The sequence below is a fragment of the Hydra vulgaris genome, chromosome 03 (genome assembly GCF_038396675.1).
Source record: "Hydra vulgaris chromosome 03, alternate assembly HydraT2T_AEP".
Taxonomy (NCBI): Eukaryota; Metazoa; Cnidaria; class Hydrozoa; order Anthoathecata; family Hydridae; genus Hydra; species Hydra vulgaris.
Window position 1 is genome coordinate 45,109,265 of NC_088922.1, and position 24,666 is coordinate 45,133,930.

At 26.5% G+C, this 24,666-nt stretch overlaps 1 protein-coding gene across 7 annotated transcripts; it reads left to right on the forward strand.

Annotated features, from left to right (window-relative positions):
* LOC100200273 (delta-1-pyrroline-5-carboxylate synthase) lies at positions 1-23,612 on the forward strand. 7 transcript variants are annotated; one of them, XM_065793373.1, is made up of 15 exons: positions 1-249; positions 2,363-2,638; positions 2,769-2,909; positions 3,052-3,150; positions 5,100-5,252; positions 9,728-9,748; positions 12,584-12,802; positions 12,912-13,080; positions 13,193-13,557; positions 13,714-13,860; positions 14,177-14,372; positions 14,469-14,590; positions 15,040-15,226; positions 15,386-15,481; positions 23,281-23,612. In XM_065793373.1, exons 2-15 carry the CDS (start codon positions 2,381-2,383, stop codon positions 23,454-23,456), a joined length of 2,349 nt encoding a protein of 782 aa, XP_065649445.1. In that variant the 5' UTR covers positions 1-249; positions 2,363-2,380; the 3' UTR covers positions 23,457-23,612. The 7 variants fall into 7 exon arrangements, with proteins under 7 accessions (XP_065649445.1, XP_065649449.1, XP_065649444.1 ...); XM_065793372.1 differs by lacking the exon at positions 1-249 and adding an exon at positions 981-1,130; XM_065793375.1 differs by lacking the exon at positions 1-249 and adding an exon at positions 982-1,088.
* Positions 23,613-24,666: the final 1,054 nt, after the last annotated feature.

A 24,666-nucleotide genomic window follows, 5' to 3' on the forward strand; every position in this document is an offset into this window, starting at 1 on the left:
CAAACCAATATTAAGCGCGGCTACTTTTTCATTGTTTTAAGAAGAATGGAAAATATAAACGAAAGAACATGAGCTCAAGGGTTTTCCCTTCTATCTTAATAATTAAAAAAACGTGTTTGGACGTATAAAGAGAATAAATCTCGAATAGAGCACATTTGTTAAAAATTATAAATAAATTGTTTAAGAAAGCATTATATTTGTGACATTATTTATTATTACATTATTAAAGGTTTTTTCAGCAAGTACTAGGTATTTCAGTAAAATTTATTCGGTTTTATAGAATTGTATAAAGTTAATGGTAACATAAACAATGGATAGCTATAGTAAACAAATATTTATTGAATAAACTTCATATTTTTCGAAATAGCAATGACAATAGTAAATTTGAAATAATAACTTTCATTATTTAAAAAAGTTCGAATATAATTATTGCATAATTAGAGCAATTGAATTATGTTTATTTTAATTGAATAGACAATACTGGATGCCAGCTATTTAATTTTTTTATTTTGTTTTTGTTGTTGGATTATTTTACAGCAAAGGAAATAATCTGCTTAACTTACTATTAATAGATAAAAAGCGATATAATAGTCTGATAAAGAGGGGGAGGGTTTATAAAGGTGTGATATGTAGAGGGAGGGTTTATAAATTCGTAACATATAGTGGGAGGGCTTATTAATAACTAATAATCTGGTAACAAATAAACATTGGATTACTGTTAAATTCATTTTTAAGTGTTGCTTGTTGAATAATCAAGTATTTTATGATAAACAAATTATTCCATACAAAAAATTTATTACAATTCAAATAAAGTTCACTTTTTTACTTTCAGTTTTTTATTTTTATATAAAAGCAAAATTCCAAATAATTAAAATCAATGTTTCATTTTTTTTCTTACTTTTTATTCAGAATATTTATTTCTTGTGTGGTTTGTGTTTGAAATTTTCAGAAGTTTAATTTATTTATTGCAAATTTATTCTTAGATTTAAAATGTAAATGCACCAGATTTGGGAACAAATCCAATGATGCATAAAAATGTTTTATCTTATTTTTATAGCATGGTTGTTAGAGCATGACATGAATTTTTTGTAATATAAATGTTTTCTAAAGTCTTTTTATAATTGTTAAAGGTATAAAAACTCAAAAGTTTACAATAATATATCAACTATATTATAACTGGTAACAAAATGGGGGAGGGGGGGGGATAAAATATTAAGCACTATACAATATCCTTTAATAACCATGAGAGGAGGGTTTTTTTATGTCATTTTTTTTCTTCTTTAAACAAGTTTTTGAACCTATTCAATAAATTCTAGATAATAAATGGAAAAAAAAATGCACTGTGTTTATCAGCAATATCCTGGTTTGTTTCAGGCCTCTAAAAGGAACTACAGTTTCAGTTTTTATTATTAGACAGGTTAAAAAGATATTTTTTAAGAAGAAATAATGCTATGCATCTCATTGATCTTGAAAAAACATTTGACAAAATTGTTTTGTATGAGTTAAAAGATTTATGAGTTAAAGAATAATGATGTTACTCAAAATAAAATGTTAATTAAATTATTGTATAGTTATCTATTATTGTAATTGTTGTGTAATTAAGGTAATTAAATTTTGATAAAATATTGATAATGCTTATCAAAACATGACAGAGAACACGATAGTGTTTTTAAAGTTTTTATGATTAGAGTATTGTTCTTAGTCAGTTCATAATTATTCTTGAAACTCTTTGGAAATTGCATTTTGCATTAGATTTGTGTTTGAGACAGACAAAGAATTGATAATAAGAGTTTTGAATGAAATCTTAGGAGCACAGGATTAATATAAATATGTTGGATACTACTGACCACAAAATTAGTTATAAAGTAATTACTGGTAATCACTATTGTAATCAAATAGTTTCAAAACCAAATAATCACTGAACAAGCATTGCACATTTTGCATTGCTAAGTTTAAAAAAGAATAGCTAGGCAAAGTGTATAAATAGGACTTAAGTGCGTGTGAGAGAACATTGATATCAATAGTTTGTGCTATTTGTAAACAATTGCTTCACAAAAGATGTAGTGATTTGTAAGTAGCTTGAAAATGATTTTGAGTACAAAAAAGTGCAACAAATGTTCTGATGATAGTAGTAGAAGGGTTGAGAAAATTACATCAAGATTGGTTGTAATATAAAAATATAATTTTTTCAAAATTTTTAATATTCATGTCTAAAATGAAACATTTAGAATATCTAAGCATTTCACTGCTTTACATTTAAAGTCTTTAATTTCATTAAAAGTAATAAAATTTAAGTATTATTGCATTTATAACCTTTTATTTTTGTAGGTTATTTTATTTATTATTTAACATCTTTTTGTAGGTTATTTAGAGCCAGCAAATGACAATGTTGATTAGAGGAATTGGGTTGAAGAAAGCTTATACAAATTTTTGCTTTTATGCCACCAGATATGCTTCAAATGTATCAAGCAGCGGAAAATATCCACCCATGCAAGTAATAAAATCAGCTTCACCTATTCATTTTCGTAATCAACTAAAACAATGTAAAAGAATTGTTGTGAAACTTGGTTCTGCTGTAATTACTCGAGATGATGAGTGTGGTGTGGCTTTGGGGCGTCTTGCTTCAATAGTGGAACAGGTTTGTTCTACTGAATCAGTTTGTATATATGTTTGTACTATTGTATATATGTTTGTTTAATTTTATATTTTGATGAACAAATTATTCATCTTTTTTTGTTTTTAAATATTTTTTCTAATTTTAAATTTAGGTATCAGAATTACAGAATGCTGGAAAGCAAATGATGATTGTTACAAGTGGGGCTGTTGCATTTGGTAAACTTAAACTGAGAAGTGAGCTGTCAATGCAACAAACCATGCGTGATTCACTTAGATTAAATGGAAGGCGTGGAGTGAGCATTAAACACTTTTTTGTTTGCACTGTCTTTGTTTAGTTTTAATTAAACAAAATATTAATAAAGAATAGTAAATATAGTTTTATTATTCTTATAGCATATTAAAACAATTTAATTGTGCATATTATTTTTCTAAAAGGGTTTATTGGATTCCAGAGCTTGTGCTGCAGTTGGACAAAGTGGTCTTGTCTCTTTATATGAGGAAATGTTTAATCAATATGGTGTCACAGTAGCTCAGGTAATATTACTGTAGCGCAGGTAAGTTTGTTTAAACAACCATTTTATTATAAACTTGAATGTTGTAGAATATTAAAGTTTTTATTGGAAACAGTTAAACAATCAGGCATTAGTGTTAAAAGTTTTTTATTTTTCAATAGTTTAAAAGTTTGAGTGTAGTTAGTGTTATAAAAGTATTTTTAATTTTATTTTTAGAAGCGTTTATTTGTAGAGTTTGTTCCCAGTGAAAAAAGTTTTGAGAACAAATTAATAGTTTGTATGGACATATATGTTATGTATGTATAGATGAATATGTTTTTGTTAGTACTAATTTAATTTACTTTAATGTTCTTTATAGAGAAAGGTGGCAGTTTTTAAAGAGCAAGGTATTTAAAGAGAAGTTAAAACATTAAACTTATAAATTTAGATAAAGTTAAGAAATTAACTATTAATGTGTTTTATGTGCACCTAAATATGCAGTATAAGCTTTAGATGTCTAAGTAAGTCTATATTGTTTGTCTGGAGTATATAAGTTCAGTGTTTAAATTTTGATGTTCGTTTAAAATGGAGTCTGGAGTCTAGTCTTTTTTTTTTTCATTTTAAAGTAAAAATAAATTATTTACAAAAGTAATTTAATAGCTTTTTAAGAAACCCCAAAAAGATCAAAAAGAAAATGGAATATGAGTTATTAAAAATTTTTTTATTGCAAATGATGCAAATGTTGGCGCACTTTCATTGACTAAACAGTGCTTTACAGTAGTGAGTGTACATAGATGAACTGTTTTTTGTAGAAGAGGTTTGGTTAACTGAGGGTTTTGTATGTGACGCAGTCTTTAAATGAAAAGAAAAGTTTTGCTCAAGTTTTGTTTTGTACTATTTTGTTCTGGTCTGGCTTTTTGTACTTTGTAAAATATTAAATTCATAATGGCAGTTAAATTGTCTATAAATAACGCAATACTAAATTTAAATAATAAACAAAACAAGAGTTTTCCCTCGGAAGATTATTAATTAAACTAAAAATCAAAGTTTTTAAGTTCAATAAAAATTGCAAAAGAGCAAATGATCTTCTACTTCTTTTTTTAAATAAGTTTAGCATTGCATAATTTATGCATTGCATAATTTATGGGCAATCTCTTATGGCATAATTGACAGGCAGAAAATAATGTTTATTTATAATCAATAAATGAGAACTTAACAACACATGAAACATCGCTAATGATGTTTTACTGAAATAGTCATCTACAGGGACTTCAATACATACATCAACTGAGAGTTTAGCTTAGGACAGCCAGTATCTACCTATGGACATGAATTACAGTGAAAAGATGATTTTTTTTTTTTTTGTGATTATTCTCAGAAGTGTTTTGATTATGTTAGAAACCTCCAGCTGTACTAGAAACTTCTTAAGTTACAAAAAAACTTATGCTTTAATTTCAGTTTGTAATTTAATAATAAAATCTATATATTTATTGAGTTTATTATAAATTTACTAAACCAAATTTTTGGTTCAGTAAATATACCCAATTTTATAATAAACCCAATAAATATATAAGTTTTATTTTTTCAAACAACAAAATAAAAAAATAGACCCTCACCATGTTCTAGTTAAAAATAACCACCTCATTTTTAAATAACACAACACACTTGTTATTTGAAACTTGTTAAGTAATTATTTTATGGAACTATGAAACATTAATCAACTTATTATCATTTGCTAACTAACCAATTAAAGATTCCATTTTTCAACTGCTGATTCTTTCAACCATTGATGCCATCTTTTAAATCTTAATTCCATTTTTCAACCATTGATTCTATCTTTCATCCATTGGTTTCATTTTTCGAATCCTGATTCCATATTTTAGTTCTCACTAAAGCAATTAAGTCCCACTACTTACATTTCTTTCATTTTGCTAAAATCAGTATTATACATAAAATTATTTTATTACATTTATTTATGATATTATTTACTAGGTTCTAGTCACAAAACCAGATTTTCAAAATGATCGTAACCGTGAAAATTTGCAGACAACAATTGAAGAATTAATACACATGCATTGTATACCAATAGTAAATGCAAATGATGTTGTTGCTCCACAACCTAGCCCAGATGTAGATTTATCAGGGGTAATCTGTTTGTTTATATTTTAAATATTAATTTATAATTAAAAAAAAAAAGGTTAAATGTAAAACCTATAAGTAATAAAAATTAATAAAATTTAATTAAAAAAAATTTAAATAATATTAAGTATAATTTGTTAATAAATATCAATTTATGTATAAATCAAAAAGCATGAAAATTATATTTGTTCTTAAAGTTAATTTTAGATTGAATTATTTCAAAAAAAGAAGTTATATAAATAAAAAAAATTAATAATACTTATAATATTTGTTCATAATGTTCATAAGCTAACCTTTAAACAGACTAACATTATTGGAGGTAAAAGGTATTACAATAAAAAAGAAATGTAAATGTCTTGCACAGTGATTGGAGCTGATGATCACTAACACAATCCCATTAGGTTAGATCTCCTAAAGTTTATTAAAATTGTATTAATCTGTTTTAATCAAAGTTTAAAACAGATTAATACAATTAATCTGTTTTAATTAAAGTACTTTAATTTGAAATGTAAAAATTAAAGTACTTTAATTTGAAATGTAAAAAAACTCTTGTTTTATGTTATAGTTATGACAAAGTTTTTAAGAAAAATGAATCAGGAAGTTATAAACTTAAAACAGAGTTCCATTCATGGCTACGATGAGATAACAAAGGTGTCAAATGATTAAAAATGTCAGATATTTAGTAGAAAGTGATGATTAAAAATAAATGTAAACAGATCTCATGAAAATTTTATTTTTTATTTTTGTTGTTGATAAAATCTAAACTTTAAAATTATTTTTTTTATATTGTTTACAAAAAGTTACAAGTGGGTATGTAATCATTGATGATCATTCATTACTGCTTAGTAAAATTATTACCATTGATGGATAAATAGATTAAAATTTAAAAAGGAACTTTATAACTCTTTTTTGTAAAAATTATTTTCGAAAAACACTGTTCTAACTCTATAAGAGAATTACCTTTGAAAGGCATTAATATAAATATTTTTCATTAGGAAATACTTTTGATAAACAAATATTTAACATAATTTGTTTGCAGAACTTGATGGAAAAATGTTAATTGTTAAATTTTTAAAATATTTGATGATCTTGTTAATAAGAATAAATATTATTTTATTAAAATTTTTTTCAGAAAAACTGAGTCTTAGAATCTCAAAGTTTTAAACAATGCAAATGTTTTTATAAGTTTGCTTTTCAGTAAAAGTGTTGTATATAAAAGTTTTCAGTAAAAAATATTTTCAGTAAAAGTGTTGTATATAAAAGTTTTCAGTAAAAAATATTTTCAGTAAAAGTGTTGTATATAAAAGTTTTCAGTAAAAAATATTTTCAGTAAAAGTGTTGTATATACGGTTGTTGAGTGGTATGTTGCTACTTTTTTCTGGTTAATCCAATTGAATAAAAAATGTCTAGAAAGTGTTATTTTAGTTTTAAAAGAAAATTTTGTACAATATTTACAAAGATCGTTTTTTTTTCTTTTCAAAATTTACTGGTAATATCAAGTGTAATAACAAAATTTTATGACTGTAATGTAGTTTTAAAAGTTTCAAATGATTCCTCAACTATACTCCAAATGCGACCAACTAAACTTAACTAAACTCTTAAAAATCATTATCATTCATTGCTGTGTTTGTAGGATTTCATGATTCATTTGTTGTGTTTGTAGGATTTCATGATTTGTTGCTGTGTTTGTAGGATTTTACTATACTACTTTTACTTATTGCCTAAGAAAATTCTGCTTAGATTCTAAAACAGAAAAAAGTTATCTTTAAGCCATTGTTACCTCTATAAACCCATCTTGCTTGTCTATTAACTGTGCTATCTATTAGCTGCTGTAACTTCTTTCACAATTTTTTTTTCAATCAGTTTCATAATGGTTTCAGCATTGCTGTTAATTTTTAAAATTTCTCTTGATCTAACAACAGTACTTTCAATTACCAAGCTTACATTAAAATTATTATTTTTACAGACAGCTGTTTTTCTTTATCTTTGGTGCAAAGTTTTTCTTCATCTTCTTTTTCTTTATTGATGCAAAATTTGGTGCTTAGAGAAAAAGTTCATTGTGAGCATTCCAGGCAGAGAATCAAATGTAAGGCAAATTTTTTTACTAAATGCTTGGTTGCATTTTTCGGACAATTTTTAGCCTGTTTGATAACATGGTGTAGGCTATCAGTTGTTTTATGCTTTACTTGAAAATTTGTATTAATTATGATTTTCAGACTAAATATCAAAATTTCTTACCTTAATTTTAAACTGTAATGCTTGAAATTTTTTTAGCTAAAACTTGCACTTTGCTTTATCAAATAGCTTTTTCAGAGAAGATTTAAACTTATAAATGATCTTAGTGTTAAACCTGTCATAATTAAAATTTCAGGTTTTGTCTTTAATAATTGTACTTTCAATTTAAAGTAAACTTTTTTGTGTGTATCTTCGTTTTTTGCATTTTCACTACAGCTTTTGTTTCTTCTTAGAATCAACCCATATTTTATAACATCTCTTAATGTGAGTACCTTATTCTGTTTCTCCATGCAGTGCCTTGTTTGTCAAAACTCTTGTTTTGGATATAAAGGGTGAGGTGAGAGTTGTAATTACAGTTAAAAATAATAATAAGTAACTTATTCAACCCTCGTGACCCTCGACCCTCGTGATCCTTGGGGATACAGTAAAAAAATGAATACAGTAAAAAAAAAAAAAACTCAATCTATAAATTCTTTTTCAAAACCAATCATACAGTTAATTTGCAACTTTGATTACATTTACATGTATTTATTTACTCTGTATTATCAATATTTTATAAGCAAAGTTTTTTGTAAGTTCAATGCTAAATAACTACTCAAGCAATTATTAAAATGAAAATATTTCTAATCAAAACAAGACTTTTATATGAGGTTTTCATGTTGTCTTTATTTTTTTTATTAATACTTTATTTAAATTATATACTTAAAATCTTATCCAAAAAAAAATTACAATTATTTCATATGGTTTGTAATGCAGAATATTACAGCAAAAATAATTAAAAGTTTTTTTTAACCAAATTTTGAGGAAAAAAAAACAATCGGTTTTTGTAAACTTGTAAAAGTACAAATTCTTAAAGCTAAAATGATTTTCTTGGTGTCTAAGAAGAGGGATTGGAATTGAGACTTTATTTTTGAATCAGTCAGATTAACCAGAAAGAAAAAAAAGCCACAACTGTGTTTATTATATTTTTACCCAAACCCTTGGTTTTTAAAGTTATATTTGAAAACTTTAAAAAACTGTTTTTTTGATTCAGGGTTTATTATAATCCAACATTAAAAATTCATAGGATTTAAGCATTTAGTGTAAAAAGTTGAAAATGACTTGCCCTAATCCAATTTGTAAATCTCCTGTCAATTTATTGGCATTTGAAATATTAGGATGAAAAAATTTTAAAAATTAGCGTTTTTTTTGGTAATAAATTAAAAAATATATATACTTTAGAAAAAAAGTTTTAATTTTACTCAATAAAAATTTTATTCAATCAAAACAGTTTTTATTTCATTTTGTTCTTTTTAAACAATGTTCAACAATTTTTTTTATACCAATCTCAATGAAACTTATAAAGTTATTTTTTATATCTTGTGGTTGAGTATTATTGTGAAGCAGAATAGGATGATTTTTATTAACAAGTGCATGAATAAAAAATTACTGCAGACATTTATTGTCTAATTCTTGACAGTAAATGTCTGCAGTAATTGTATGGTAAGATTAAAGAAATTTGTTATAAATGATACCAGTCAAAGACTACCAAGCTGTAACCTTAAAACATAATATATAAAACAAGTTTATACAGCTTGGCTTTGATATATGTTTGGGTGTCTTTATCCAATAATTGGCCTGTTCAATGACAATTATTTTACCAGATTCACTTCTTATCGCAGTTCATCTGGTTAAAAAGACTTATAGTCTAAAAATTAAAAAGACTTATAGTCTAAGTCTAATTTTGAACTGTGGGGTCTAAAGTAGTAATTAAGCTCCATGCCTGGTTAATATTATGAGCAGTTTGCACTGTATTTTACTGATCATTTAAGTTCATTGAGCAAAATTGTTTATCAAGCAAAATTATTCATTAAACAAAATTATTCATTAATTAAAATTATGCAAATTTCATGATTAAATTATTATTTTTTTATGTCTAAGTATATATGAATTCTTAAACAACATCTCTTTAACATAAATTTAAAAAGAGAAAAGTCCAAACTTTAAAACAATATACAACTTTAATATACTTACATAATCATTTAATATGAAGTGCCTGGCAAGTTAACTTAACAAAAAAAGCTAAATTATAATTATAAACCTAAATATTTTCTGAATTTCTTAAAAGATAAAGCAAGTTTATATATATTTTAACAATTTTTTAATAATAGATTAGTTAACATTTTTTTAATAATAAATTAGTTTAAATTATAATAAATTAACTTTAAACATCATAATCATATTAGTATTGGTTTTATTTTTTACAGCTAACATCCAGAGAAAGAACGGTAAGCCAAAGCAGGGCAGATTTTCATTTCTTTTTAATTCATTTGAGGGATCTGTTTGTGTGTACGTGTGTGTGTGTGTGTGTGTGTGTGTGTGTGTGTGTGTGTGTGTGTGTGTGTGTGTGTGTGTGTGTGTGTGTGCGAATGCAAGCCTCAATATAATATTATATATTTTAGAGATTAGTGTGTGTATAAGCTCATTTTATTACCATGTTTCTGAAGAATAATTGTGTGTATATGTAAGCTTCAATATAACTTTATATATTTTCTACTTAAGTATATATTTTTTCATCATTAAAATATGTTTATCAATTGTTTAAATGTTTTTTTAATTACATTAGGATGTATTATTTTTGATTATTACTACAGTTAAGCTTAGGGAAAAAATAAAAGCCAAAAAAAAGAGTACAGAACTAAATAAAAAAAATATAACTCAAATAAGAAAATTTTTTTATGACATGTGCATTGATTCCTATAAAAAGGTTAAAGAGAAAAAAGGTACAAACTTTACTGAAAAAATATTTTATATTGTTACTTGGTATTGTTGATATATGTTAGTAGGCTGATTTTATTTATGCAAATATGAGCTGATTTCATAACTACAAAGGCATATCAACTGCACATTTGACATCCGTCAACAGCATTCATTCCACAATTCCACTGTCACAGTTGCCAGGGTTGGTATTAAAAAATCCCCCCAATAAAACCTAAAAAAAAAACCAATAAAACTCCGGCAATCTGGGTTTTGTTGGGTTTTTTTAAAAATATTTTATAGTTTTATGAACTATTATAACCAACATTTTTGAAAACATAATCATATTATAGTAGCTAGCTTTAAAGGAAAAGTTTCAATATTTTTAATAAAAAGTTTTTTCACAATGATATTTTCAGAAAACAAATAAATTAAAAGATTCATTCAATAAGATTTTTTAGGATAAATATACTTTGATAAAAATTATTACATTTATGACATATTTTATACAAAACCAACTATCTATTTTTGATATTGTTTTTATATTTGTACAAACTTTTTTGTCTCTTCACTTCTCACATATTTTATTTTTAACTTTTGGCCAGATAAATTCAAACTAGAAAAATATTCATTCAATCGATCTAGAAATAAATTTGCAAAATCCTGCAAACAATTTTTTCTGAACTGACTTCTTGTTTCTTGTGTTAATCATCAATCACTGCACAAAATTGTCGATATAATTTAAGCACTTAACATCCTAGAATAAAATGCACCACAGTCTTTTAATTTAAGCAAAATCAACCGAGGTAAAAAAATCAGGATAATGATTGTAAAACCATTTTCTGCCTCATCTTTATTTTTAATCAATAGGGATTTACCTATGAAAAAAAAAATTATTTTTATTATTATTTAATCCTATTTTTAATTATTATTTTTCCTTTAGGACTATAAAGACATGTTTTGTAATGAAAACTTTAATTTAAATCCTTCCATTCTCCAGCCTTCTTGTTCCCATTTCTCATTGAGATATTTAATTATAAAAAATATTACTTTTAAACCGAAAATAAATCAATAATAAATAAATCAAAATAAATCAATAAAGTTTTAAAGTTAAATTTTCTTTCTATAACAGTTTTAAACTATGTTTAAAATTCTTTTTCAAAATAATTTGAAAAATTTTGTGTTATAAATTATTAAATAACACTATATAAAATATATTTTAAATAAAGTTAAATTAGAAAATTATACTAATTTTCAATATCATTAAACAAAACAAAAAATTTAACAGATATGAAATAAAAATAAAACCCAAAAAAACCCACTGAGCCTTGTTTTTTCTAAAAAACCCGGGTTTTTGCCAACCCTGACAGTTGCAACACAATTCCATTCTAAGTAGATTTGATTAAAAAAACCCACCTCTTCCACCTCAACTCTAGCTAAGTTCAACATCGCCTGACCTTCAAACTCCACAAAAAAAAATGTTTTACACATTGATCTGTTAGTATGATTTCCGTAAGTCATCCCATTGTAAAAAATTAGTTTAAAGGTAAAAAATAAAATTAAAAAAAAGTTTATACAGCAGTAACATCTAGTTTAATCAGTTTAAAGTATCCAAAAAGAAGTAAAAAATTTAATTTTTTTTGTGAAAATGAGCTTATGTAACGATGTTTGTGTTTTTGTGTCTAAATGTTTCATTTCTTTCTGTATTTGTGCCTCCTTTTTTTGTTTGTGTTTTAGTAACTACGTATTTGTGTGTTTCTTTGTTTTTTTTTACTGAGAAATTTATACTGAGGCTTGTATATGAGAATGTATAATCAGGTTCTAAAACAATATAACAGTCAGCAAAAAATTATTCATAGCCTAATATAAAATAAGCACTTTGATTATGCAGTTTAATTGAAGATTGGAGTGTTTATTAAACTAGCATATGTATTGCTATATAAGGAATTACAATATTTTGTAATATAACAAAAATATTGTATTTGTTTTTGAAAAAAAAAAGGAAATATAACTTTGATCATATTCAGATAAGTTGTTTAACAAAACTTATAAAATATTTTAAAGATAATTATAAAATTTAATTTAAAAAAAGAGGAAAAATAGATAAGAAAAAAAAAAGAGGAAAAATTTAATAATAAATAACAAAAAAAAAAAGAAGAAAGTATTGTAGATTTTGTTAACTTTAACTTCTTGCTTTGTTTTGAACTTATTTCATGTATTTTTAATTTTTAAACCTATTTCAAGTATTGATTTCTTTTTTTTATAGGAAGTTTATTTAAAGTGTGAAAATAAAAAAAGTTTTAATTCAAAAAATAAATTTTTTAAATTAGTATTTTTATACTTTTTAAAAAGTTATTTTCAAATAGATAATTAGTTTAAAAGACAACGACAGCCTGGCAGCCATGTTTGCTGTGCAAATGAACGCTGATCTCTTAATCATCCTTTCAGATGTTGATGGTATTTATACAGGGCCACCAGGTGAAGAAGGTTCATCTCTGTTAAGTGTCTATCGTCCAAGTGATAAAAATCTTGTTCGATATAGTCAAGTAAAATCCAGAGTAGGTACTGGAGGGATGGAGTCCAAGGCAAGCCAGATTTTTAACTTAAAGCAACAAATAATTTGTTTTTTGCAAACTTTAAATAACTTATGTTTTAAAAAGCGAAAATACTTTTAAATAATGTTTCTTATTATAGGTTGAAGCTGCGTCATTTGCTCTTGACAGAGGAGTGTCTGTTGTTATTGCAAATGGTGTTTTTAAAGATACAACTATTATTACTGATATATTAGATGGTAAAAAAATTGGAACCTTTTTCACAGATGCTGAAAATGAAGGACCAACATCAGAGGAACAAGCCCTTAAAGGTTTTTATTTTCTTAAACCTGTAGTTTCTTTTTGTGGAATTTTAAAAAAGTATTTATAATTACTTTTAACTTTTAAATTTATTTATTTACTTTTTTTAATTTACTTTTTTAGCAAGAAATTGTAGTCGGGCTTTGCAAAATTTGACTCCTCATCAGCGCGCTGAAATAATCTTTCGTCTTTCTGAATTACTTATTGAAAGGCAGACAGAAATACTAGATGTGAATCAAATTGATCTTAATGCTGCAAAAAAGGCAGATAATTTAAGTGCATCTATGATTTCACGACTTGCTTTAACACCATCAAAACTTAAAGTTTTATCTGAAGGATTACGTCAGATTGCTAATAACTCATATGATTTACTTGGAAGAACATTAAAAGCCACCCAAGTTGCAGAAGATTTAGAGTTAAGGCAAATAACAGTTCCTATAGGTGTTGTGATGGTTATATTTGAATCAAGACCTGATGCTCTACCTCAGGTAAACTCAGTTCATTAAATAATCGTTTTTAAACTAGTAATGTTTTTGATTGTATAAAGTAAGCAAGTTGTTTCATAATATTTTTTGTTTTTGTTGATAGTTAGTTTCATAAAGTTTTGTTGTTGTTTTAGATCAGTTTTATAATGCTAATTTTAGGTAGCTGCTCTCTCAATAGCTAGTGGTAATGGATTATTGTTAAAAGGTGGTAAAGAAGCATCTCATACTAACAAGTATTTACATTCACTTGTTCAAGAAGCTCTCCAAGTTCACAAAACAAATGGATATGTAGATGCTGTCGCATTGGTTAATTTTTTTTTTCTTACATATACAGATACATACACATACATATTACATATACATACATATATAGATTTTCTCTTACATAAAATTTATAAATAATAAATAAATGTAAGTTTACAAAATAATTTAGTTTACAAACGTAAATTATGAAAATGTAAAATAAAATAGTTTACAAATGTAAGCAAATAAATATCACAAAAGTATAAAATAAAATAGTAAACATAAACTTACTAATAAATTCAGGAAAACATTATAATAAACCTATCAAAATAATTTATTTTAGTTGTTACAGCAGTATTTTATAAACATTGTTACTTAGATCGATGGTAGAGATGAAGTGGCAGATTTGTTGCGAATGAAAGATGTTGTTGATTTAGTTATACCACGTGGTTCCTCAAACATGATTGCAAGCATTAAAGAGATGAGTAAAGATATTCCAGTTTTAGGTCATGCAGAAGGAATTTGTCATGTCTATGTTGACAAAGAAGCTGATATTGATATGGCACTGAAAATTGGTAGATTTCTTCACTATTTTGTTTAAAAAATAGTTTATTTTATTTGGTCTCTTATTTTACGATTATGTTTATTGTTTTTTTGTTGTTTTTTTTTAGTCATTGATTCAAAATGTGATTATCCTGCTGCATGCAATGCTATGGAAACATTACTTGTTCATGAGAATTTATTGCGAACAAAAGCATTTGATGTATTGCTAGATGGGCTCAAGAACAATGGGGTTAAAAATATATTTGATTTTTTAGTTTTTTTTTACTTTATATTTTTAGTTGAATTCAGAAACTCCTTTTCCTAAATAAAAAAAACTAAATATGTGGTTTTAGTTTTATTAGAACATTTATGGTATTTATGATATAAATATTATTTTTGGTATAACATAGATGACATTTTTCCAAAAATTCAAGCAATACTGAAATTATTTTTCAGAATTTTTTATTACTAGGTTTTAAAAAACCATGTGAAAAATTCTAAGTAATACAAATTAATTGAGTTTAAATAATTGTTCACAGTTTAAACAAAAAATCATATTTTAACAAACAAAAAAGCAAAAAATATTTTATTAAATTGAGTTTTTTTTTATCTCTATTTGCTCCTACCTTTATAGTACCAAAGAAAAGTTCATAAAATTCAAATCATCTAAGATATAAAGCAATTTATTATTATCTTTAGGTAACTGTTCATGCTGGTCCACGTTTATGCAGAGCACTGCCATTTGGTCCAGTACCTGCTAAATCATTAAATGTAGAATACAATCAACTAGAGTGTGCCATGGAGCTTGTTGATGGAGTTGATGATGCTGTAAGGCATATACATGAATATGGAAGCTCTCATACAGATGCTATTGTGACTGAAAACAGTATATTTTATCAGCTTTTGTTTTAATTTTATGGAAAGTTAAATCTACTTTTATATTTTTGGTATAATATAAATTGCTTGATACAACTTGCTTTTAAACTAAATTGTTTTTTTTTAAGATATATATTAAATTGTTTGTTTTTATTTTTTGCATCTGTAGAAGAATCTGCTGAAAGATTTTTAAAAAATGTTGACAGTGCATGTGTTTTTCATAATACAAGTACTCGTTTTGCTGATGGTTATCGCTTTGGTTTAGGTAAGCTTTAATGATTACATACAGTATATTATATACTGTATGTAAATGTGTAAATGCTCTCTCACTCTCACTCTCTCTCTCTCTCTCTCTCTCTCTCTATATATATATATATATATATATATATATATATATACACACACACAAATATCTATATATATAAATATATATATATATATAATATATATATATGTATAATATATATATATATATATATATATATATATATATATATATATATATATATATATATATATATATATATATATATATATATATATATATATATATTATACATATATATATCAACTTGTTTCTCCGCGCAGCGGCCTTGTTCGTCAAGGTTCGTGTTTCAGAGTTATAGAGTTGAGAGAGGGTTATAACCACAATTAAGTAGCCTCCTCATCTGTAGTGGCCTTCTAGGCCTTGGGGAGGTGAAATAACAAAAAAAAAATATATATATATATATATGTATGTATATACAGCTGCGGACAAAACTACGTGAACGATTGCAAATAGTTTTTTTTAATGGAATTTTCAATGTCTTAAAATAAGTTTATAGTTTAATACTATATATGGTTGGATAGAGCGTTTTTTGCCCTATAAGACTGTGTAAAGTGTATTCTCTAATAATTTGTTTAAAATTAAACATATCTAAATGTTCAAAAAGCATCAAATATTTTGCGCGACAAAACCACGTGAACGATTATACAAACGTAAAAGAATAATTTTACTAACATCAACAAATAATAGATTCTAAAAAAAAAAAAAACATTAATATTTAGTTGCATAGCCTTTAGAATCGATAACGGCCTTGCACCGTCTTGGCATAGATTCTACAAGAGTTTCTAGTAACTGTTTTGGTAATGCCTCCTATTCATACTGTACGGCTCGAAAAAGTTCATCCGGTTTTTGAAATTTGCGACCTCCCAAGCGTCGCTCAACTTCAATCCATAAATTTTCGATTGGATTTAAGTCGGGAGATTGGGCAGGCCACTTCAAAACCGTTATGCTATTATTTATGAGCCAATTTTTTACAGTCAAAGCTGTATGTTTAGGGTCATTATCATGTTGATAAACCCAATTGTGAGGCATTTTTTGTAAAGCGTGTGGCAACATTTGATTAGATAATATTTCCCTGTACTGTAGTTGGTCCATTATACCGTTTACACGGTACAACGGACCAATTCCAGCCCAGGAGAAACACCCCCAAACCATTATATTGCCACCCCCAAATTTTACAGTTCCTATTGTATACTCTTTTGCAAATCTTTTACCTACTGGACGCCTAACATAACCTCGACCGTCGCTGCAAACCATGTTAAATTTAATTTCATCCAACCACAAAACTGTTTTCCAATTTTCAACCGTCCAGTTTAAGTGATCTTTAGCGAACTGTAGGCGATCTTTGACGTGCCTGGGCTTAAGGAATGGTTTCTTTGCAGGTCTGCGCCCATAAAGACCTCCTTCGTTTAAACGCCTTTGAATCGTTCGTGTGCTTACGTTTTCCATGCCTGTTTGCAGACGAATTTCAGGGGCTGTCAAATGTGGATTCTCAAGAGATTTTCGCACAATTTTTCGATCAGTACTAAAAAATAAAATGTTAAACATTAAAATTAACATTAACATTAATATTATTAGGATTAAATATTTAAAAAAAAAAAATTAAAGGAATATTACCGCTTATCCGTAATACGTGGACGACCACCTTTCTTAACGATCTTTTTGCTCTTTTCTCGGTGTATAATTTTATGTATTCCACTTTTTGACATTTTCACATGAGCTGCAATTTCCCCAATGGACCATTTTTCTTCTTTGCGCAAACGCAAAACCAAGCTTTCAATTTTTGAATCAGTTTGACGAACCATTATAGTTTAATTTTTTTAATTTTTTGATGTTAAACAGAATAATCTTGAGAAATTTAAATGATTGTAAGTTCTTAGAATACCAAAACCACATGAACGATTTTTAAAAGCACTGATTTCGATGTGAATATAATATAATTTGCATCAAAAATGACGCTTTTATAAATCGTTCACGTGGTTTTGTCGCTCAAAATTTTCGAAATTATTTTAACGTTTATACATGTATGATTTTATACGTATTATTAAAGAATACACTTTACACAATCTTATAGAGCAAAAAACGCTCTATCCAATCATATATAGTATTAGAGAAAAAACTTTTTTTAAGGTGTTGAAACTTTTGTTTCAAAAAACTATCTGCAATTGTTCACGTAGTTTTGTCCGCAACTGTATATATATCATCGATGAAGAAAATAAAAAATATATATATATATCATCAATAAAGACTCATCAGAAAAAGATTTTTCTAATGAGTCTTTATTGATGAAACACAATAATGAAAAAAAAAATTTTTAAGTGATTTTCTACTAATTTATAATTGCTCTATTCTTTTAAGAACATTGAACACCCTATTTTGTAGAATTTTTGCTGCATTAAGTCTGACAAAGTTGTTTTGTTCAGAAGTGGTAAAAAGTAAACGTTTAAAAAAGTTTAAGGCTTTTGCTTACTATAGTACTAAATTATATGATAGTATTTCACATTTATGGAGAGTAATTTCCATTTTTGGTTCATTTTTAATAGCTTAAAGAGTGTCAAATGTTATGACCGCAATGACACTCTTGCGCATGTATATATATATATTAGGGATGTACCGGAATTTATGACTTTAAGTTCATTCTGCTTCCGGCTGGAAATACAATATTTCAGGCCAGAATGCCTGAATTTATTTTTTACCTTTATTTTTTAAGATTGTGACATAGACTGTGTAAATTAAATCAAAAAATCATTGTCCAACAAGGTAATGAAGAACTATAGGTAATCCTAGGTAAAAAACAAATTTCTAAACAAACAATATGTAATTTTTTTTGCAATAATCAATTATTTAAGAATATCTGGAAATTTATCAATTGTGGTGCAAAAAGTTATTCTTGAGCAACAAACTAGCTCCTTTTTCATCAAAAATGTCTCTGTGTTTGTTTTATGTTACCTCTCTGTGAATAGTCTCAATTTCAATTTTATTTAGATTTTAAATAGTTAAAATGCCTATTACATTAAATATTTTGATTTTAACCTAAATTGAAAAATGGAAAATAAAGAAACAATTTTAAATATAAATATTATGCAGGTTAAAATTTTCAACACATAAAATTATAAAAACAACATATTATATTGAATATATATAAATGAAACAAAAATCAAATTAATGAAATAGGTTATATATATTATAGGTTATAAATATATATTTGTTAAATAGGTTATATATATTATAGGTTATATATATTATAAAATAGGTAAATAGGTTATATATATTATAGGTTATATATATATATATTTGTATACAAATTATAAATGTAAAATAGTATGTTAAAGAAAAAATTTGTAATTAGGAAATAAAGTTATCGTTTTTACACACTATTTCGGCATTATGAAATATATATTATATAGCAATGATGCTGAGGTGCAGGCTTTCACTTAAATCTTGAAGATAAAAAATAACATAAATATAATTCTTGTTCCGGCCAGAATTTTATTGACAGTACCAGATAATCGAGTTCAGGCCGGAATTCAAAATTTTCATCCGGCTCAAGCCAAATTTGTGTGTATATATATATATATATATATATATATATATATATATATATATATACATACATACATACATACATACATACATACATACATACATACATACATACATACATACATACACGTACACTGCGACCATTTTCTATAGGCGCATGTGGATTATGTCTTAAAAATGTACTTAACTTTATTTTTATAGTGTATTTCAATAAATTATAAATAAAGTATCAAAAAATAATATCAAATTTGAAAAGAGGTCAATCATAAATGAATGAAATTTAAAAGATAGCTGACTATTTTCTATAGATGCAGTTCACATTTTTTAACAAAACTATCAAAAAAAAATTTTTTTTTTTATTTCAAATCACATTTTTAGTACTCGATTGGACCTCCTTTGCACTCAGTTACTTAATAAATTCGTTTTGGCATACTTCCCACCAAGTTTTCCAACACTTTTGGCTCCATTTCCTTCCAGCATTCTGGTACCACTACTTTTAGTTCTGCCACAGAGTTATATTGCTTTTGATTCATACCTGATTAGGGCGCTTTTTTTCAATTTTCAATTTCCTTGGACATTAAAGGAAGGCTGCTGCACAGTTAAAATAAGTGTTGTACTACCATGGGTGTGATGGGGGTTGAAGTTGGAACTTCTTGTTTATGAAGCGAGCGCTCTACCATGATATTACTACATATTAATGTTTTATTTAAATTATTCTAAAACTCTTTAAGGGGCTGAAGATCTCCCCAAGACTTCTATTCTATTATTTGCTCCTTAGTATTATTTTTAAAAAAGTTCTTTGAAAATCAACTTTGTTCTCAAAATGAGTTTAGTTTATTTTAAATACAATCAGTATTTAAACATTATTAAATAAAAACATTTAAATACCATTTTATAAAATAAAAAGTTAGTATTGTGTATATATTCAATGTTTTTAAGTGATCCCTTAAAATTTATAAAACATTGTTGTTATTGAGACCACTCTAATAAACAGTTTTTTGTTATAAAGACTAAAGTTTTTGTTCATTCTAACGGACATTTTTTTGTTATAATAAATAGTTGTTTTTTTTGTTATAAGAACTACTCTAATGAACAGTTTATTTAATTAATCTTTTTGTGCTTCTGGGTTAATGTGCTTCTGCGGCAGTTCACCCGCTACAGTCTAAAATAAAATGTTGTTGAAAATATTTCTGACTTTTATTAAATATTGTGACGTCACAACTTTTAAAGTAATTTTTTTACTTTTTTATTGTATTCATTCAATAAAATCATTTAACATAGCACCATAATTCATGATCGACACCCACCTGTGTGATAGTGCACTCCAGGGTTGCACAGTGGGCCAGAATTAATAACTTAAAAATATATTAACTTATTTAAAATAAGTTAATATATTTTTAAATTAATAACTTATCACATATAGAAGATCTAATGACCATTTTTTGGTTTATGCACTAGTTTGAGGATTTTAGTCTCAATAGTGAACTTAATTTTGATTTCTGGTTTATATGAATATCTATATTGCTTAACAACCAGAGATTTTCTTAGGTTACATAAGGGTAAATAGATTTTTGAAAAAATTTTGATCTGATTTTCAAACCCACCTATTTTGAATAACAGTTAAACATTTAGATAATTAATGTTTTAGCAATAGTAAAAAACAAAAAAAATAGCAAAAAAACATTGAGCATTTGGAATTACATCAACAATTAATGATTTGTGTAAAGATTTTTTGAAAACATCTGAAATGTTTCATGATTTATTTGGTACAATGTTGATTTACGCAATGATGAAATAACAGGATCACTGGAAACACGAAGTCTATTGATCAAATCAGTATTTGAAGTTAATTAGTTTTAAAGTCTTTATTTCTTGCCTTTTGAGCTTCTTCTGTCCTATTGGTGATGTTTTTTGTTGAATTATGTTGTTTCCATGTATTTTTTTATTCATTACTTTGTGCACATGTATTCAGAGACTTAGACAGAATTTTTGGTGTTCGAGATAGGTATCTTTCAGATATGGAGCAAACTCCAAATATTTATGTTTATACTTATGTCAAATAATAAGACTTCGCAAAAAATTGCGATGATTGGAGGCTGGGAACAAAAAAGCCCCAAAATTTTCGCCCCTTCCCCCTGCCCCAAATGTCAGAATTATAAGTTGATGAAATATGTTTTGTACTATTTTCAACTAGACTTATATTCATCGATAAATTTTAGATTTCATAAAATATTTTAGCATTAAAAAATTATGACCATGTAAAGTTTAAACCCCCCTCAAATTGAGGGAGTTGCAAATTTTATATGGTAATAATTTTTAAACGCTAATAGATAATATACTATGAAACTTAAAATTTATCTTGGACACCAAAAAATTCTGTCTACTTCTCTGCATGTAATCCATGTATTTGTTTATTCATTACTTCGTGCACAGATTAAGCCGTGTATTACCATGGATAAAGGGATATATACTCTAACAGTATCATAATATTAATCTTTGAATTTCAGACAGAGTATTTCATATCCTGAAGATATGAAACAAAGATAATGTGAAATATGAATATAATACCATGAGTTTTAGGTGTTTGTTGTGCATCACACATTCAAGCAATGTCGTTGATGGTTGTTCCAGAATCACCACTTTTGGGGAAATCAACAAGTCTCATTTTGTTCATAAAGTTAAACTTTCTTGTGTTTTCTTATATGCAATGTGCAAAGTTATCTCAAAGTTTTATAGAAAGACCATATTTAAATTCTCTGTTAGTATGTCATTGAAAATATCTAGACTATTTTTTGGAGACACTACACACTGTATTACGTTTAGATGAGTTAGTTGCCACGGAGAATATAGTTGGTACCTTTTGATTAATCATTGCTCCTTTAATAATTTATTTCGCTTCAATTGGAAATCTAAAAATGTCTAATACAGTCATACAAAACCCTTCTATTTCAATTTTAATGTACTGATCTTCTTTGGGCACAGATTCCTTGTATTCAAATCTTAAGGGTCTGCAATAGGCTGTGGATAATCAATTTGATTCTTTCCAAATAGGCATATTTTCATTTCTGTTATAAAATCAAGTCAAATCCAATTGAACTAAACAGGTAATGAATAATGATTCTTCATATTTTAAATTGCTGCTTATGTCAGGTTCTGATAAAAAAATTTATAAATGCCTTGGCCAGTAGCATCAAAGCCTGTTTTACTCTTAAGAATTTTTTTTTTGCTTTGTCTTTATCAAGTCCCTTATAGGTTTTTGAACTGCAACAATTTTTTGCAAAGTACAAATCTTTCAAAGGAAATTTTTTTTCTTTTGGTTGAGCAAATTTAAAATATAATTTCAGTAATATTTTGGTTGGAAATACCAAGATTGTTGAATCTTTTTTGTTGAAAATCTTTTCTAAACTGTTGAAGAAATATTTAATGTTCATGAAAGTTTAAGCCATTCCTAAAGCAAAAAGTTTATCCTATTAAAATAATTTTTTTTTTCAATATTCAAATACTAAGTCGACGTAACTAAAGGATTTGATACTGGGGCGTCAAAAGCATTTATTGGTCTTTGAGATAGCTAACTTCCAGACATGGAGCAGACTCCAAACATTTATGTTTATATTTATGTCAAATAAGGATGCTTTGCAAAAAATTGTGATGATTGGAGCTTGGGAACAAAAAACCCAAAAATATCCCCCCCCCCCCTACCCCAAACGTGAGAGCAACAAGTTGATGAAATATTTTTTTTACTATTTTCAACTAGACTTATATTCATCGATAAATTTTTAATTTCATAGTATAATATTTTATCGTTCAAAAATTATGACCATATAAAGTTTAAACCGCCCTCAATTTGAGGGGGTGGCAAATTTTATCTTGTCATAATTTTTGAACGCTGAGAGATAATACTATGAAACTTGTATAATGCTTTATATGCCCCTATGCTTAAGCTTTAGGAATGACAGGGGGCTCAGATAAAATTTTCGCTCGTTTTCTTGAATCTAACATCAATCATGTCAGCCTCAGCTTATGCTTCCTTTGAATTGTCTGTCTCTAAAGTGTCAGTTAAGTTGTTCACCAATCACAATCCATTATTAACCGAACAGATTATTATGTGTTGTGTTGTATTGTTATGTAGTGTTGTATATTGTATTGTCAATCTGAATTTTATCATTGAATTTTTAACAATTTAATTTAACATTAAGGTGCGGAAGTTGGTATTAGCACCGGTCGAATTCATGCTAGAGGACCAGTAGGCGTAGAAGGTTTGTTAACAACAAAATGGGTGTTGAGAGGAAAAGGACATGTAGTAAGTGATTTTTCTGATGGCGGCAAACGAAAGTATTTGCATCAACCAAAAGATGTTGAACGTGATGTTTAAAATAGTTTTTTTTTTTAAACACGTTTATTTTTTTAATGTTTGTTTGTTTTAAAGATATTTGTTTGACGTTTGTTTGTTAAAAAACATAAGTTTATTGAAATTGTATATATATTTTAAACTTATTTATGACTTAAAGATATATTTAATTATGCCCTATGTTCTTTGTATTATCTAAATATTGTTTAAGGTATTTAAATATCTAATTATTAAAGTATTTTACCTAGATTATCGAGTGATATGGGGACAATTTTCACTCGGACAAATACTTGCATTTAAAAATATTCTTTGTATTATCTAAATATTGTTTAAGGTATTTAAATATCTAATTATTAAAGTATTTTACCTAGATTATCGAGTGATATGGGGACAATTTTCACTCGGACAAATACTTGCATTTAAAAATATAGTTGAGGATATAAGAGGTTTTTTATAAAGTACGTGCGCTTTTATTTCGATTCTCTCCCGCATTTTGTTAAACGTTTTTTTGAGTACCCTCAACCTCCTTAAAAGTAAAAACCTACCTACCTAACATTTTATGATAATTTTTTAATTTAGTGTCTCTTTACTTTTATAATTGACCCTCTCCCCTCCCCTCCCCCCCCCCCCCTCCCCGTCTTATATACACCGTTTGCATACCTCCTCTCCCCCATCCGAGCGTAGGTACTTTATCGACGATCCCTAATTAACGATACTTTGGAGATCACGTTAAATAATTGTTAAGAAAATAAGTTACCAGAAAAACTGATTTCAGTTGATATTACCAAAAAAAAATTTATAAATTGAAAGTTGTTTAAAATTTTCTATTTGTTGCATAATATAAACAAGCAAATTGTGAAGAATTTAAAAAAAAAGCTCTAAGAAAAAAATACCTTAGGAAGTTTAGTATAGAGTTGGTGATTCAAATTCAAATCTTGCAGTTTTTGCACCAAATTCGTGTTTCTTGACGAACTTCTTTTATATTTATATATATATTTTTAATCTTTTCTTTACCACCAAACAAAATATAGTAGGTAACTAACGACATTTGTTTGCCAAGTCGTGAATTAAACGTCTAATATTGTATATAATTTATTTCAGTATTTAAACGGGGTGAAAGCGGGAATCGTTCTTCAATAAAGAAAGAAAAACGCATGCTGGTGGAAATACCGGTATGAGCAGTTGGAAACAGAAATAAATACAATAAACCTCTTCACTAGTCTTGATTTTATTC